The sequence below is a fragment of the Ascaphus truei genome, chromosome 23, assembly GCF_040206685.1.
Source record: "Ascaphus truei isolate aAscTru1 chromosome 23, aAscTru1.hap1, whole genome shotgun sequence".
Lineage (NCBI taxonomy): Eukaryota > Metazoa > Chordata > Amphibia > Anura > Ascaphidae > Ascaphus > Ascaphus truei.
Genome location: NC_134505.1, coordinates 7902586 through 7920146, shown reverse-complemented (window position 1 = coordinate 7920146; position 17561 = coordinate 7902586). Strand labels below are relative to the sequence as shown.

The 17561-nt window shown below is 51.2% G+C and overlaps 1 protein-coding gene across 2 annotated transcripts in view; it reads right to left on the bottom strand.

The window, feature by feature from the left end:
* KCNH6 (potassium voltage-gated channel subfamily H member 6) overlaps positions 1-17561 on the bottom strand; it is a 168413-nt gene that overhangs the window by 55357 nt on the left and 95495 nt on the right. Inside the window, exons 3-4 of one of the 2 annotated variants that reach the window (XM_075580399.1) lie at positions 10850-11008; positions 8820-9034 (exon numbers count right to left, since the gene is read on the bottom strand). In XM_075580399.1, coding sequence (XP_075436514.1) covers positions 8820-9034; positions 10850-11008 — 374 coding nt within the window. Of the gene's footprint in view, positions 1-8819; positions 9035-9864; positions 10273-10849; positions 11009-17561 lie in introns of those variants that run through there. The other variant, XM_075580400.1, reaches the window with a different exon arrangement.

Sequence of the window (17561 nt, the reverse complement as noted above, 5' to 3'; positions counted from 1 at the left end):
AGGAATCAGGGGCCGGCCCCCCAGGAATCAGGGGCCAGCAGCACCCCAGGAATCAGGGGCCGGCACCCCAGGAATCAGGGGCCTGCTCCCCATTAATCAGCGGCCGGCACCCCAGGAATCAGGGACCAGCACCCCAGGAATCAGGGACCAGCAGCACCCCAGGAATCAGGGACCAGCAGCACCCCAGGAATCAGGGGCCAGCAGCACCTCAGGAATCAGGGGCCAGCAGCACCCCAGGAATCAGGGACCAGCAGCACCCCAGGAATCAGGGACCAGCAGCACCTCAGGAATCAGGGGCCAGCAGCACCCCAGGAATCAGGGACCAGCAGCACCCCAGGAATCAGGGGCCAGCACCCCAGGAATCAGGGGCCAGCAGCACCCCAGGAATCAGGGACCAGCACCCCAGGATTCAGGGGCCAGCAGCACCCCAGGAATCAGGGGCCAGCACCCCAGGAATCAGGGACCAGCAGCACCCCAGGAATCAGGGACCAGCAGCACCCCAGGAATCAGGGACCAGTAGCACCCTAGGAATCAAGGACCAGCAGCACCCCAGGAATCAGGGGCCGGCACCCCAGGAATCAGGGGCCTGCACCCCAGGAATCGGGCCAGCAGCACCCCAGGAATCGGGCCAGCAGCACCCCAGGAATCAGGGGCCAGCAGCACCCCAGGAATCAGGGGCCAGAAGCACCCCAGGAATCAGGGGCCAGCACCCCAGGAATCAGGGGCCAGCACCCCAGGAATCAGGGGCCGGCACCCCAGGAATCAGAGGCCAGCACCCCAGGAATCAGGGGCCGGCACCCCAGGAATCAGAGGCCAGCGAGTCATTGTGAAGGAAAGATATCGTGTCCTGTAACTGTTACTGCTTCACACGTCACGATAACGCTATTCTACACTGTCATGTCATGACAATATTATCACACTGCTCCGCGTGTCACGACAATGTGATCACACGGCTTCCCGTGACACGGAGGTGCGAGCGTGGCGCGTGGGGGAACACGGGTGAACGCCACGTGCGACCAGGGTGCCCGCGAGCGTGTCAGAATAAGGGGGCGTATGACGTGCGAGCGTGTAAGAAGGGGGTGAGCGTGGCTGGGTGTGCGCGCGGGGCGTGGGGGTGACCGACACAGATGCTGCGTGGTCTGATGAGCAGGGGGCGCCACGAGATTCACAAAAATGTTACGTGCCGCTGCATTAGAAGGTATGAAGTATCCCCGAATAACACAGTACCACTACTTTCTTTTCTCCAATGACTGAGAAAGTGTGGCCCGACTCCCAGTTGGTCCGTACTGGCTCAAATGAAATATTCACGTATGTATGTTCACCTATATCTCCCCTCCCATACTGTCCTCGTCTCTGAATCACGACACGGAGTTTGGATCAGGGGGTTCAAATCCCGGGGACCCCTTTATCTCCCTGTGCCTCAAGCACCAAATATTAAAAAAAAAAACAGATTGTAAGCTCTCCGGGGCAGAATAACCGATCGCTGTTATCCTTCCTGGTAACGTGGCTCACCATAAAGACCAGCGCGGGGGAGGATCAGTCACAGGGTGAGAGAGGAGGGGTAGGAAGGGTGTGAGCCGGTAACCTACCTCTCTCACACACACAGGTAAGTCATCGCCTGTTGGGTTGCAGAGGCTGAGAAGATGCAGTGTCCGGGAGGGCAGTGGGTAGGAAGGGTGTGAGCTGGTAACCTACCTCTCACACACACACACACAGGTAAGTCCTCGCCTGTTGGGTAGCAGAGGCTGAGAAGATGCAGTGTCCGGAGCGGGCAGTGGGTAGGAAGCGATGCTTTCGGCGTCCCTATGCGTTCTCTGACCGTCCCCCCCATTCGCTGACCCCTCCCACCAGCTCCACATACCCCCCCCCCCCGGGGGGGCTCTGGGAGGGGAGAGGGGTGTGTTTGGGTCGGAGGAGCTTAGAACTCACGAGGGGGTTGCCACTGGTGTCCAAAGGTTATGACAAGGAACCGTCCCACACACTGTGGCCCCCTCATCAACGCTTCATTCTCCGAAAATAAATATAGGGTCCGTGGAGTATATATAAAGCTGCAGTGCAAGCTGTCGTTTTAATTATTATTTTTTCCCATTCAATATGTGCGTCAATACAATCTGCACACTGACATGTGATTGGCTGAGCTGCAGATCGATCCGTTCTCCTGCGATCCACCGCTGAAGATTCGGCTCGGGGGGGTTTCACTAAATGCATCTTGGGTCCCTCTTCTGCTGCACCGACAGCCAAAGTTCTATGGGGGAAGATCGTGTGACCAGGCAGGCACTAGATGCGATTGGTTCGCTGCTAGAGAGAGGGCGGGGCTCAAAAAGGTGATGCTGTGTCAGAAGGGGAAGGGGATGTGACTTTGTAAATGGTTGCTATAGGAACAAAAATGCTTGTTACGTTAGAATACATTAAAAAGGTCTTTAAAATAGGGTTTTTTTTTAAATGCTACAAGTAATTTCTCATAATACAGAACTGATTCATTAAAGAAATACGCACGTAGGATATTGCTGGGACTGCAGCTTCAATATCTTGTAGGAACTGAGGGGGTAATGTGCTCCCCCAGGGCATGTCTCGCTTCCCCAGGGCATGTCTCGCTTCCCCAGGGCCTGTCTCGCTCCCCCAGGGCATGTCTCGCTCCCCCAGGGCCTGTCTCGCTTCCCCAGGGCCTGTCTCGCTCCCCCAGGGCATGTCTCGCTTCCTCAGGACCTGTCTCGCTTCCCCAGGGCCTGTCTCGCTCCCCCAGGGCATGTCTCGCTCCCCCAGGGCGTGTCTCGCTTCCCCAGGGCCTGTCTCGCTTCCCCAGGGCGTGTCTCGCTTCCCCAGGGCCTGTCTCGCTCCCCCAGGGCCTGTCTCGCTTCCCCAGGACGTGTCTCGCTTCCCCAGGGCGTGTCTCGCTCCCCCAGGGCATGTCTCGCTCCCCCAGGGCCTGTCTCGCTTCCTCAGGACCTGTCTCGCTTCCCCAGGGCATGTCTCGCTCCCCCAGGGCCTGTCTCGCTTCCCCAGGACGTGTCTCGCTTCCCCAGGGCCTGTCTCGCTCCCCCAGGGCCTGTCTCGCTCCCCCAGGGCCTGTCTCACTTCCCCAGGGCATGCCTCGCTTCCCCAGGGCCTGTCTCGCTCCCCCAGGGCCTGTCTCGCTTCCCCAGGGCCTGTCTCGCTCCCCCAGGGCCTGTCTCGCTTCCCCAGGGCCTGTCTCGCTTCCCCAGGGCCTGTCTCGCTTCCCCAGGGCCTGTCTCCCTCCCCCAGGGCCTGTCTCGCTCCCCCAGGGCCTGTCTCGCTTCCCCAGGGCCTGTCTCGCTTCCCCAGGACATGTCTCGCTTCCCCAGGGCGTGTCTCGCTTCCCCAGGGCCTGTCTCGCTTCCCCAGGACATGTCTCGCTTCCCCAGGGCCTGTCTCGCTTCCCCAGGGCCTGTCTCGCTTCCCCAGGGCCTGTCTCGCTCCCCCAGGGCCTGTCTCGCTCCCCCAGGGCCTGTCTCGCTCCCCCAGGGCCTGTCTCGCTTCCCCAGGGCCTGTCTCGCTCCCCCAGGGCCTGTCTCGCTCCCCCAGGGCCTGTCTCGCTCCCCCAGGGCCTGTCTCGCTCCCCCAGGGCCTGTCTCGCTTCCCCAGGGCGTGTCTCGCTTCCCCAGGGCCTGTCTCGCTTCCCCAGGGCCTGTCTCGCTTCCCCAGGGCCTGTCTCGCTTCCCAGGGCCTGTCTCGCTTCCCCAGGGCCTGTCTCGCTCCCCCAGGGCATGTCTCGCTCCCCCAGGGCCTGTCTCGCTTCCTCTGTACTTGTGAAGAAGAGACCTGTGAGGTTTGGGAAGCCCTGTACTTGTGAAGAAGAGACCTGTGAGGTTTGGGAAAGCTCTGTACACGTGAAGAAGAGACCTGTGAGGTTTGGAAAGCTCTGTACATGTGAAGAAGAGACCTGTGAGGTTTGGGAAAGCTCTAAACATGTGAAGAAGAGACCTGTGAGGTTTGGGAAAGCTCTGTACATGTGAAGAAGAGACCTGTGAGGTTTGGGAAAGCTCTGTACATGTGAAGAAGAGACCTGTGAGGTTTGGGAAGCTCTGTACATGTGAAGAAGAGACCTGTGAGGTTTGGAAAGCTCTGTACATGTGAAGAAGAGACCTGTGAGGTTTCAGAAAGCTCTGTACATGCGAAGAGACCTGGTCCTTCCTTCTAGATTGTCAGCTCCTCGGGAGACGGACCCCCTTTCCTCTCGCCTCCGTTTGCCTTCACAGTCGTGTGTCAGTGGCGCTGTCCTTCCTCCCGCGTTGTACTGCGCCGCGGAAGCCGCGGGCGCCACGCAAAACCACAGACAATCCTGCGTAGGCCGAGGCGGTCAATTAATAAGTTAGGGGGTCTCCTCCCTTTTCTTCAGCGCGTGTGACCCTGGAAAGAAGCTCCTCTCTCTCGGCCTCACCAATTCCCGGGGTCCCCCTCCTGACACCGCGCCCCCAGAACGGCGTCGGACCCCAGTAAGGAGCCTGCAGGCCAGGGGAAGGCCCGGCCGGCCGTGCAGGGGCAGGAAGTAACCACAAGGGGGAGCTGGTGTCCTTCCAGAGAGAGAGGGACAGTGTAAATCGGGGAAACCCCACGGGGATCACCTGACCGGCTGCAAAGGATTCTGGGCATCTGATTGCCTTTGAGTCCGGTCGAGAACAATTTAACCCTTTTAGGTTCAAAGAAACTCTGTTACACATAGGGTTAGGGGTTAAAGAGATCGACATATATACGTCGCTGTTGTCATTGTGATGTCACTGCAGGACAAACACAATAAAGAACTAAATAAAGGTCAAAAAGAAACCTCACCCAACCAGTTCTCAGCGCACCATGATCACACAGAAACTTTAGGAAATGATTTAAAAGCACTTACAATGGGTTTCAGAAGGCGTCGCCCCTTAACCATGTCACTGCCATTAGTACACTTTGTCCCTAGGAGACACTGACCCCTTAACCATGTCACTGCCATTAGTACACTTTGCCCCTAGGAGACACTGACCCCTTAACCATGTCACTGCCATTAGTACACTTTACCCCTAGGAGGGACTGACCCCTTAACCATGTCACTGCCATTAGTACACTTTGCCCCTAGGAGGGACTGGCCCCTTCACCATGTCACTGCCATTAGTACACTTTGCCCCTAGGAGGGACTGACCCCTTCACCATGTCACTGCCATTAGTACACTTTGTCCCTAGGAGAGACTGACCCCTTAACCATGTCACTGCCATTAGTACACTTTGTCCCTAGGAGAGACTGACCCCTTAACCATGTCACTGCCATTAGTACACTTTGCCCCTAGGAGGGACTGACCCCTTAACCATGTCACTGCCATTAGTACACTTTGTCCCTAGGAGGGTTTGACCCCTTAACCATGTCACTGCCATTAGTACACTTTGCCCCTAGGAGGGACTGACCCCTTAACCATGTCACTGCCATTAGTACACTTTGCCCATAGGAGGGACTGACCCCTTAACCATGTCACTGCCATTAGTACACTTTGCCCCTAGGAGGGACTGACCCCTTAACCATGTCACTGCCATTAGTACACTTTGCCCCTTGGAGAGACTGACCCCTTAACCATGTCACTGCCATTAGTACACTTTGCCCCTAGGAGGGACTGACCCCTTAACCCTCTCACTGCCATTAGTACACTTTGCCCCTTGGAGAGACTGACCCCTTAACCATGTCACTGCCATTAGTACTCTTTGCCCCTAGGAGGGACTGACCCCTTAACCATGTCACTGCCATTAGTACACTGTGCCCCTAGGAGGGACTGACCCAATAACCCTGTCACTGCCATTAGTACACTTTGCCCCTAGGAGGGACTGGCCCCTTAACCATGTCACTGCCATTAGTACACTTTGTCCCTAGGAGAGACTGACCCCTTAACCCTGTCACTGCCATTAGTACACTTTGCCCCTAGGAGGGACTGACCCCTTAACCATGTCACTGCCATTAGTACACTTTGCCCCTAGGAGGGACTGACCCCTTAACCATGTCACTGCCATTAGTACACTTTGCCCCTAGGAGGGACTGACCCCTTAACCATGTCACTGCCATTAGTACACTTTGCCCCTAGGAGGGACTCACCCCGTAACCCTGTCACTGCCATTAGTACACTTTGCCCCATGGAGAGACTGACCCCTTAACCATGTCACTGCCATTAGTACACTTTGCCCCTAGGAGGGACTGACCCCTTAACCATGTCACTGCCATTAGTACACTTTGCCCCTAGGAGGGACTGGCCCCTTCACCATGTCACTGCCATTAGTACACTTTGCCCCTAGGAGGGACTGACCCCTTCACCATGTCACTGCCATTAGTACACTTTGTCCCTAGGAGAGACTGACCCCTTAACCATGTCACTGCCATTAGTACACTTTGTCCCTAGGAGAGACTGACCCCTTAACCATGTCACTGCCATTAGTACACTTTGCCCCTAGGAGGGACTGACCCCTTAACCATGTCACTGCCATTAGTACACTTTGTCCCTAGGAGGGTTTGACCCCTTAACCATGTCACTGCCATTAGTACACTTTGCCCCTAGGAGGGACTGACCCCTTAACCATGTCACTGCCATTAGTACACTTTGCCCATAGGAGGGACTGACCCCTTAACCATGTCACTGCCATTAGTACACTTTGCCCCTTGGAGAGACTGACCCCTTAACCATGTCACTGCCATTAGTACTCTTTGCCCCTAGGAGGGACTGACCCCTTAACCATGTCACTGCCATTAGTACACTGTGCCCCTAGGAGGGACTGACCCAATAACCCTGTCACTGCCATTAGTACACTTTGCCCCTAGGAGAGACTGACCTCTTAACCATGTCACTGCCATTAGTACACTTTGCCCCTAGGAGGGACTGACCCCTTAACCATGTCACTGCCATTAGTACACTTTGCTCCTAGGAGGGACTGACCCCTTAACCATGTCACTGCCATTAGTACACTTTGCCCGTAGGAAGGACTGACCCCTTAACACTGTCACTGCCATTAGTACACTTTGCCCCTAGGAGGGACTGACTCCTTAACCATGTCACTGCCATTAGTACACTTTGCTCCTAGGAGAGACTGACCCCTTAACCATGTCACTGCCATTAGTACACTTTGCCCCTAGAAGGGACTGACCCCTTAACCCTGTCACTGCCATTAGTACACTTTGCCCCTTGGAGAGACTGACCCCTTAAACAGGTAACTGCCATTAGTACACTTTGCCCCTAGGAGAGACTGACTCCTTAACCATGTCACTGCCATTGGTACACTTTGCTCCTAGGAGAGACTGACCCCTTAACCATGTCACTGCCATTAGTACACAGTGCCTCTAGGAGGGACTGACCCCTTAACCATGTCACTGCCATTAGTACACTTTGCCCCTAGGAGGGGCTGACCCCTTAACCATGTCACTGCCATTATTACACTTTGCCCCTAGGAGGGACTGACCCCTTAACCCTGTCACTGCCATTAGTACACTTTGCCCCTAGGAGGGACTGACCTCTTAACCATGTCACTGCCATTAGTACACTTTGCCCCTAGGAGTGACTGACCCCTTAACCATGCTACTGCCATTAGTACACTTTGCCCCTAGGATAGACTGACCCCTTAACCATGTCACTGCCATTAGTACACTTTGCCCCTAGGAGGGACTGACCCCGTAACCATGTCACTGCCATTAGTACACTTTGCCCCTAGGAGAGACTGACCCCTTAACCATGTCACTGCCATTAGTACACTTTGCCCCTAGGAGGGACTGACCCCTTAACCATGTCACTGCCATTAGTACACTTTGTCCCTAGGAGACACTGACCCCTTAACCATGTCACTGCCATTAGTACACTTTGCCCCTAGGAGGGACTGACCCCTTAACCATGTCACTGCCATTAGTACACTTTGCCCCTAGGAGGGATTGACCCCTTAACCATGTCACTGCCATTAGTTCACTTTGCCCCTAGGAGGGACTGACCCCTTAACCATGTCACTGCCATTAGTACACTTTGCCCCTAGGAGACACTGACCCCTTAACCGTCACTGCCATTAGTACACTTTGCTCCTAGGTGGCACTGACCCCTTAACCCTGTCACTGCCATTAGTACACTTTGCTTCTACTGTACAAGGGACTGACCTTTAAACTATCTGTAATTTGAAACATTAAATAAACAGTTGGGGGAAAAAATGCTCTTTTCCTTTTTGTTCCAGCACCCCAAAATCTAGGAGTATGACGTTTGTCCTGCTCCTGATGGAGTAGGCACATAATGGGTTAATTTTTGTCTCCTAGTAAAAGTGTCTAGTGTTGCTGAAATAACGGCTACTGTAAGATGAGATGTCGTCTGAAACCATAAGTTACGTTCCATATAAGAACGGGGTGTTTGTTCTGAAAACATAGGTGGCCCCCATTTCCTGAGCCTTGTTTCCTGAACTTAGACTATATACACTTGTCCTGCGCACGAAACTGGCAGAGCCTCGCCCGTGGGCAAATAGAACAGTGTGACTGTGATATTTCGTGCCCGGGAGAAAGTGATCACAAAAATACAACTAATAATTGATATTTGGGGGATTACCTGGTGGACTTGTTGGAATCCTGACTGCTGTGAGATGCTGAATATACCCAAAGCTAAGTAACCAATAAACTGTATTTGACTAACAATTGGTGTGGTTGTCCATGTGTATCTGTGGGTGATATTGACAATCCGAACAAGCATTTTGAATAAGTATTTCCTGTCAGTAAACCACCTCCAGTGTGGAGAGACAAATCCAGGAGACTGAACAAGCCTTGGGTGGTCTCAATGTTCCCAGGCACGTGCAATGGCTGGACACCGTAGATGTAGTCCTTATCTACTCACCTGGGTGACCTTCTCGGTGACATTCTGCGTGCGCTCAAAGGCGTTGCTGGGGGCCACAATCTCGATCTCCGTGGTGGAGCCGGACCGGTGCTTCTCCAGGTTAAACTCTACAAAGTTCAGGGTGAACTGCGGGATCTGGCTGATGGTTCGATACCTCGTGAGGTCCGAGTCCGAGGTGGAGTTCAGGAAACTCGGCTTCATCTTGGACTCCTCGGCTGGGAACAGAAGGCAGGGAACGTGAGTGGTAGTCATTCAGTTAGGCAATCAATTAACCCCCCCTCGCGGCCAGAGGAGGTCTTCGACACATTGTGCTTTCCTCCATTGGCTCGGTGGTGATGTCACTGCCTTTGAAATGGGGGGAACATGGGCATCTCAGTGTCAACTCTCCTTGGGAAGGTCACTCTACCTCCATGTGCCTCATTTACAAGAATTCAGGGTTGACGTCTCAATGATATAAATATATATATTAATAACACCTAAGTCTGTGACAACATCACACGAGGGAAGAAATTAAAATGGCGGTTCGTCGGACAGATCGCAAGAAGAGATGGCCATTGTTGGACAAAGATGGGACTTGATTCCAAGACCAAGGCGGCGGCCCAAAGAAAGATGGGAGGATGGAATGAGGGAATGTGTGGGAGCGAGGTGGAGAAGAGAGGCTTTAACCGCAGGACCTGGGAGATCACTGGGGAGGCTTCATCCAGCAGTGGGGAGACACGGGCTGGAGAGGATGGGATGAGGGAATGTGTGGGAGCGACGTGGAGAAGAGAGGCTGTAACCGCAGGACCTGGGAGATCACTGGGGAGGCTTCATCCAGCAGTGGGGAGACACAGGCTTGAGAGGACGGGATGAGGGAATGTGTGGGAGCGACGTGGAGAAGAGAGGCTTTAACCGCAGGACCTGGGAGATCACTGGGGAGGCTTCATCCAGCAGTGGGGAGACACGGGCTGGGGAGGATGGGATGAGGGAATGTGTGGGAGCGACGTGGAGAAGAGAGGCTGTAAACCTAGAACCCTCATATGTTTAGCTAGTTATAGCATCTCACCCACTGAACTACACATTTATAATTGACTAGCTTTTGTGCCCGGCTTCGCCCGGGGAAGTACCCCACATCTGCATCTGGCCGCCGGGGTCCGGCTTCCCTCCGACGCGGGACCAGAAGCCTCTTCACACCACCCCAAGGTACAATTCTTAGAGTGGGGGGAGGGGGGATTGAGAGAAGGGGGCGGGGTTGAGTGAGAGAGGAGGGGGGTTGAGTGAGAGAGGAGGGGGATTGAGTGAGAGAGGAGATTGAGTGAGAGATGGGGGAATTGAGAGAGAGAGGAGAGGGATTGAGTGAGAGATGGGGAGAATTGAGTGAGAGAGGGATTGAGTGAGAGGAGGGGAATTGAGTGAGAGAGGAGAGGGATTGAGTGAGAGAGTAGGGGAATTGAGTGAGAGAGGAGGGGGATTGAGTGAGAGAGGAGGGGAATTGAGTGAGAGATGGGGGGAATTGAGTTAGAGAAGAGGGGGAGAATTGACTGAGAGGCAAGGGGGATTGAGTGGAAGGGAATTTGAGTGAGAGAGGGGGAATTGAATGAGAGAGGGGGAATTGAGTGGAGGGGGGAATTGAGTGAGAGAGGGGGAATTGAGTGAGAGATGGGGGAATTGAGTGAGAGTTAGGGGGAATTGAGTGGAGGGGGGAATTAAGTGAGAGAGCGGGAATTGAGTGAGAGTAGGAGGGGGATTGAGTGAGAGGAGGGGGGAATTGAGTGAGAGAAGGAGGGGGAGGAGGGGGGAATTGAGTGAGAGTGGATGGTGCCCGGATGCATAGAGCCAGTTAAGAGACAGTGGCAGGCTAAAGCTTTGGAGCCCAGATACACAGAGCTAGATAAACGACCATGCCAGGCCAAAGCAAGGGCACCCAGATACATATGTCCAGGTAAGAAATGGTGCAAGGCCAAAGAAATGGATCCCAGATAGGTTGAGTCAGGTAAGAGACAGTTCCAGGCCAAAGCGATGGAGCCTAGAGAGAGGCAGGTGGGGTTTACCTGAATTAAAGGCAGCTTGTGTCAGCCTCTGGTGAAGTGTCTTGTTGGCCTTTCTTGCCAGGAGCAGCGCCAGGTCCTCGAAGTTCAGGATGAACATGATGACGTCTCCCTCCTCGTTCTTCACGGGGACAACGTCCACCAGACAGCGCAAGCAGGATCCTGGAGGAGACCAACAGAGCGGTGAGATCATCTGCCCCCAATATAAAACCACCTACGCTCAACACGAGAGACCTGCACTCAATACGAGAGACCTGCACCCAATACGAAAGACCTGCACCCAATACAAGAGACATGCACCCAATATGGGAGACCTGCAGTCAATACGAGAGACCTGCACCCAATACGAAAGACCTGCACCCAATACAAGAGACATGCACCCAATATGGGAGACCTGCAGTCAATACGAGAGACCTGCACCCAATACGAAAGACCTGCACCCAATACAAGAGACATGCACCCAATATGGGAGACCTGCAGTCAATACGAGAGACCTGCACCCAATACGATGGACCTGCACCCAATATGAAAGACTTGAACTCAATACGATGGGCTTGCACTCAATACGAGAGACCTGCACTCAATACGAGACCTGCACCCAATACGAGACCTGCAGTCAATACGAAAGACTTGAACTCAATACGATGGGCGTGCACTCAATATGAGAGAGCTGCACTCAATACGAGAGACTTGCACTCAATACGATGGACTTGCACTCAATACGAGAGACCTACCCTGAATACGAAAGACCTGCACTCAATACGATGGGCTTGCACTCAACACGAGAGACTTGCACTCAATAGGATGGACTTGTACTCAATACGATGGACTTGCACTCAATACGAGAGACTTGCACTCAATACGAGAGACTTGCACTCAATACGAGAGACCTGCACTCAATACGAGAGACCTGCACTCAACACGAGAGACCTGCACTCAACACGAGAGACCTGCACTCAAAACGAATGACCTGCACTCAATACGATGGGCTTGCACTCAATACAATGGACCTGCACTCAATACGATGGACCTGCACTAAATACGATGGACCTGCACTCAATACGAGAGACTTGCGCTCAATACGAGAGACTTGCACTCAATACGAGAGACCTGCCCTGAATACGAAAGACCTGCACTCAATACGATGGGCTTGCACTCAATATGAGAGATTTGCACTCAATACGATGGACTTGCACTCCATACGAGAGACCTGCACTCAACACGAGAGACCTGCACTCAATACAAGAGAACTGCACTCTATACAAGAGACTTGCACTCAATACGATGGACTTACACTCAATACGAGAGACATGCAGTCAATGCAAGAGTCCTGCACTCAATGCCATTGACCTGCACTCAATGCCATTGACCTGCACTCAATATGAGACCTGCACACAATACGAGACCTGCACACAATACGAGACCTGCACGCAATACGAGCGACCTGCACTCAATTTGGGAGACCTGCTCTCAATACCAGGGACCTGCACTTAATATGAGAGACCTGCACTCAAAATGAGAGACCTGCACTCAATACAAGGGACCTGTACTCAATGCGAGAGACCTGCACTCAATACGAGGGACCTGCACTTAATATAAGGGACCTAAGATAGCACTGCACTCAATGCAAATGACCTGTATTCAATGCGATCGACCAACAGTCAATGAGCGTGACATGAACTCAATGCGAGCGACCTGCACTCAATACAAGGGATCTGTACTCAATACAAGAGACCTGCACTCAATACGAGAGACCTGCACTCAGTACGAGAGACCTGCACTCAATATGAGAGACCTGCACTCAATACAAGGGACCTGCACTCAATAGAAGGGACCTAAGTGAGCACCTAGTAAGGGAGGTCTGCACTCCATATAAGACCTGGACTCAATAACTCACACCCAATGAGGGAACCACACACACATGTAAGTCCTACATCAAAGAGGTGAGTGCTACACTAACACGGGAGCCCAACAACCAAGTAAGGGAACCCTACCGTGATTACTCACCCCTACACTCAATAAGGGAGTTACACACCATTGTATAAATATATATATCTTGGCCAAAGTTTAGTCCATAGGACAATAAGACGTTGCATATATTCAGTGTAGGTAGCTGCTAAACGGAGTCGACCTTGACGAGGTCGGCAGACTTGAATCATGTTTTGATCAAAAGATGCAACCAAATGTCTCCTTTGTTACTCAGACTTAGGTTCCCAATGTAAACGGGTCACTAGTATATTTTAGCCCAATTGGTGGGAGCTCGGGAACTGTTCTTTGTTTCCCATAAATGTAAGGCCCATCCTTTTACCCGCAGCATACTTCCCAAAGGGAGGAGCGCAGGTAATATTTACCGTATTGGTTTCTCAATCCAGGCCTGGCAGCAAAACGATTCGGCTACATATATTGCATTTCTGTAATGGGCCTTTCCTGTCGTGTGTTCCTGTGTTTATGACGGAGTCTCATCTGTATATTTGGGTAACCCTCCTTACCCGGCTCTAAAGGAGGTCACCTCAAATTAGTTATACACAAGTGCCAACATGTTCAATGCCCAATCCCACGTTGGGCGCCAAATGTAACACTCCTAACCCGGTTTTAAAGGATGTCACCTCAAACTAGTAATACACAAGTGCACGAAGCCTTCGATGCCGAGCCCCACGTTGGGCGCCAAATGTAACACTCCTTACCCGGCTCTAAAGGAGGTCACCTCAAATGAGTTATACACAAGTGCCAACATGTTCAATGCCCAGCCCCACGTTGGGCGCCAAATGTAACACTCCTTACCCGGTTTTAAAGGAGGTCACCTCAAATTAGTAATACACAAGTGCACGAAGCCTTCGATGCCGAGCCCCAAGGTGGGCGCCACATCAAATTAGTTATATGCAATGGCAGTGCGCCGTCTCTCAGGGCTGTGCAGGGTGCTGGGTAGGTGCAGGCCGGGTGTGAATAAGCAGATAGGAAAAAGATGGGCGCCAGGAACTTTCATAAAAACAATAAGGTGCTTTATTGACATATCTGGACAGAACTCGTGGCAAACAATAGAATTCTGGACTTCATCCGCTGGTAATTACCACTCCTACGCTGAGGAGGGGGGTACTTAGCTTGAGGGCCCATTATAATGGGGGCGGCTTGCAGGGGGACTATGATGCTGGGAGAACCCGGTGGACGGGAAGGTTCTATATGAACACCGGCTGCAGTGTCGCCACCCCGGTGGGGGCAGTGCCTGTTAGGCTACGGTACGGGCAACCTCTTAAGATCTCGTAACCACATTTTGCACGATGGTTCCTGAGATCAAGGAGCGGGTTTTTGTCTGTGTTTGGATACAATCGGACTCCATTTTGAATCAAGATGGCCGACTGAACCTTTCAAAACTGCACGGATTGTAACTGCATTCACCGCGATTGTAAGTAGCCGGACTGAGTGGGAACTCCACAATATATGCATGTTTTTGCGTCTGATGAAAAAAAAAAATATATATATATATAGTTTACCCGACAGCATTAGGATAAAAATACATCTTTTTTTCATTAAGAAACTAAAATATGGAATTATCCATTTATAAAACTCAGTACGCAACCCCACCCATCACCACTATCACCCAGCACTTCCATTGCAGCAAGGGATTCTGGGAAATAACATGCAAATGAGCGCACAGTGCCACAATTAAGGTCGAAACAGTCTGTCTGTGGGTGGGTTTGCTGGCTGTGCATCTTAACCCTGGCTGTGCTCAAAGCTGTGACCATGCAGCACGCTTAAGCCTATAGGGAACCATGTTAAATGGTTTTGAAGCAAAAGGTGGCACTGTGTGCTCATTTCCCAGAATCCCTTGCTGCAGTGGAAGCACTGCATGCTGGGGGATAATGGTGAAAGGCGGGGTCGCTGACCTGTCTAAGACATGCAGATGAGCACACAGTAATATTTCCATTTGCTATATGCTTTGCTGTGGAGGGTTTGTGTCACTCTTTTTTTACCCACCATATCTTAACTAAGTATATATATATATATATATATATATATATATATATATATATATATATATATATATATATTTATATATTATAGTAATATAGCGATTCCCTTGTGACTGTAAAATAAAATAAATGGGTTATTTCTCTTTCTTTTATTGATTAGTGTGTGTGCAGGCATTTCAAACCGAGCAGAGTGAGACGCGCTGCAGAACGGAGTGGAGATAGCGCTGTGACGTCATTGGAGGTCGAAGTCTCGCGAGAATTGGAGCCGGAGCACGTGACGCGGAAGTAAACCAGGCTAGCAGCAGTGCAGTGGACCGGACAGCTTACTCAATTTAAACTCTCAACTGCTTGAAATTATTTCACACCATGTGAGTGAGATACTGTTTGTTATTTTTTAGATAGTTTTTACAATAAAAGGTTTTATACTATTTTTGTTCCATTGTCCCTCTTCCCCTTCCCCCCCCCCCCCCCCTCCCTGGTGAGCTATATCCCATGCTAAGGAGACACGCAGCTGCAGATGAAAAGGTGACCCCTGAAGCAAGCAGCAGTCGTGGAGAGTCTGAGATCCATGCAAACAGCAAAGAAATCCCAGCAGCAGTGTTCCTGAATCCCAGTGGTGGATTAAAGGCTTATATTTGGCTGATTAAGTGTAAGTGTATACCTTACCACCTTAACTCTGAAAGTAACAGACATACTGCCCTATGATATTTTTCTCTTTGTTTCTTTCCTGGCTTATTTGCGCCTAGGTCATTTCTTCTCTACATTATCCATTGCGGCAAGTGTGGAGCCGCAGACCTAATTGGCTGCATTCAAGCAAGAATAGATTGTAAGGTATAACACCTCCTGTTTGACTGATTGGCAAGGGGTAGTTAATATTTTTACTACTACAACCCCACTAAGTGTTTGGAATTTGCGCTGATTGTATTCTGTTTTCTATATATATATATATATATATATATATATATATATATATATATATATACTACGCACACACCTGTAAACATACACACACGCACACACTAATCAATACAAGAAAGAGAAATAACCAATTTATTTCAGTTCCCAGTCACACGGGAGTCTCTCCCCGGGCGCCGGGCCGAGCGTTTCATTGTGTTGCCGGGGAAGAGGACCTCCTTATCTTCCCCGATCCCTCCTTACCAGTGACAAGTGTCTCTAATGAAGCTAATCTCACGCTGAGTGGCAGCAGGAAGCTGGTATAACAAGCCCCCGGGGGGGACATGAAGGACTTGTGTCTCCGGGGGGCTCACTCTTACTCGGCCCAGGTTCTCTTCTCATCCCGGACACGTGTGTGTGTGCGTGTGTGGCAGAGAATGGGGGAGCTAATGTCACGCACACCTATGCATACATACTGTACACACATACTGAAACATACATGCATACATACACACTGACACATATACATAGATACATGCATGCATACACACACTCATACATACACACACTGACACATATACATACCCACGTACACACACTGACACATACACGCATACATACACGCACACACACTGACACATACAGTAGATACATGGAAATTTACACTGATACATACATGTATACACACATACACACTGACGCATATACATACATACATACATACATACATACACATTGGCACATTCTGTACACACACACACACACACACACACACACACACATGGAAATATACACTTGAAAATACACACATACAGTACAGGCATACGCACAGATACATAGAAATACACACTGACACATATGCACACACAGACACTGACACAGATACATACACACACACACACACACACACACACACACACACACACACACACACACACACACACACACACACACACACACACACTGACACATACATACACACACACAGATGGAAATACACACACACAGATACATGGAAATACACAATGACACATCTATACACACACTGACACATATGCGTACATACACCCACACAGATACATGGAAACACACACTGACACACATACATAAAGATATACAAACATACAATGCAACATATAGATAAACACACACAGATACATGTAAATACACACTGACACACAGAAACACATGTAAACATACATGCAGATACTGTACATGTAAACACGAATATTCACACTAAAACACGTATGACACATGCAGACACCGATACATTTAAACCCCTACTTACACAAAGAATTACACACGGACCCATGCAAACACAGACAGGTACATAGAAACACACAACCACACAGATCATCTATACACACTCACACACTGTACACAAACACCGTGACGCATACAGACATCATTACAAACACACACAGACACCACTCTCACCTTAAACACACACAAATGCAACTACACACACACAACCCCACCCCAAGCTTACATACACAAACCCCCATGCGCACACACAAACGTTCCCATATCCACTTAGCGCAAAACACGCAATCACTGCCACACACGTTACACAATCCCCCCCCCCACACACACACACACACACACACACTGACATCAGCTCTGTAACGGGAGAGCTGTCCTAGGTACCAACTTCCTGCCACAGGTGGAGACTTCCTGTGCTTCCCAAGGGGCCTCTCTCTAGAGAGCTTATCAACGTCACGCCAACGGTGTGACAAGGACCATCCCGGCGTGTCACTGGCTCTGACCCGATGCCATTTGTGCGCGTGCCGGTCGTCCTATGAGACGAGGAGTGCCGGGGGAGGATGGAAACAGGTAATTACACGGCGGCAGTG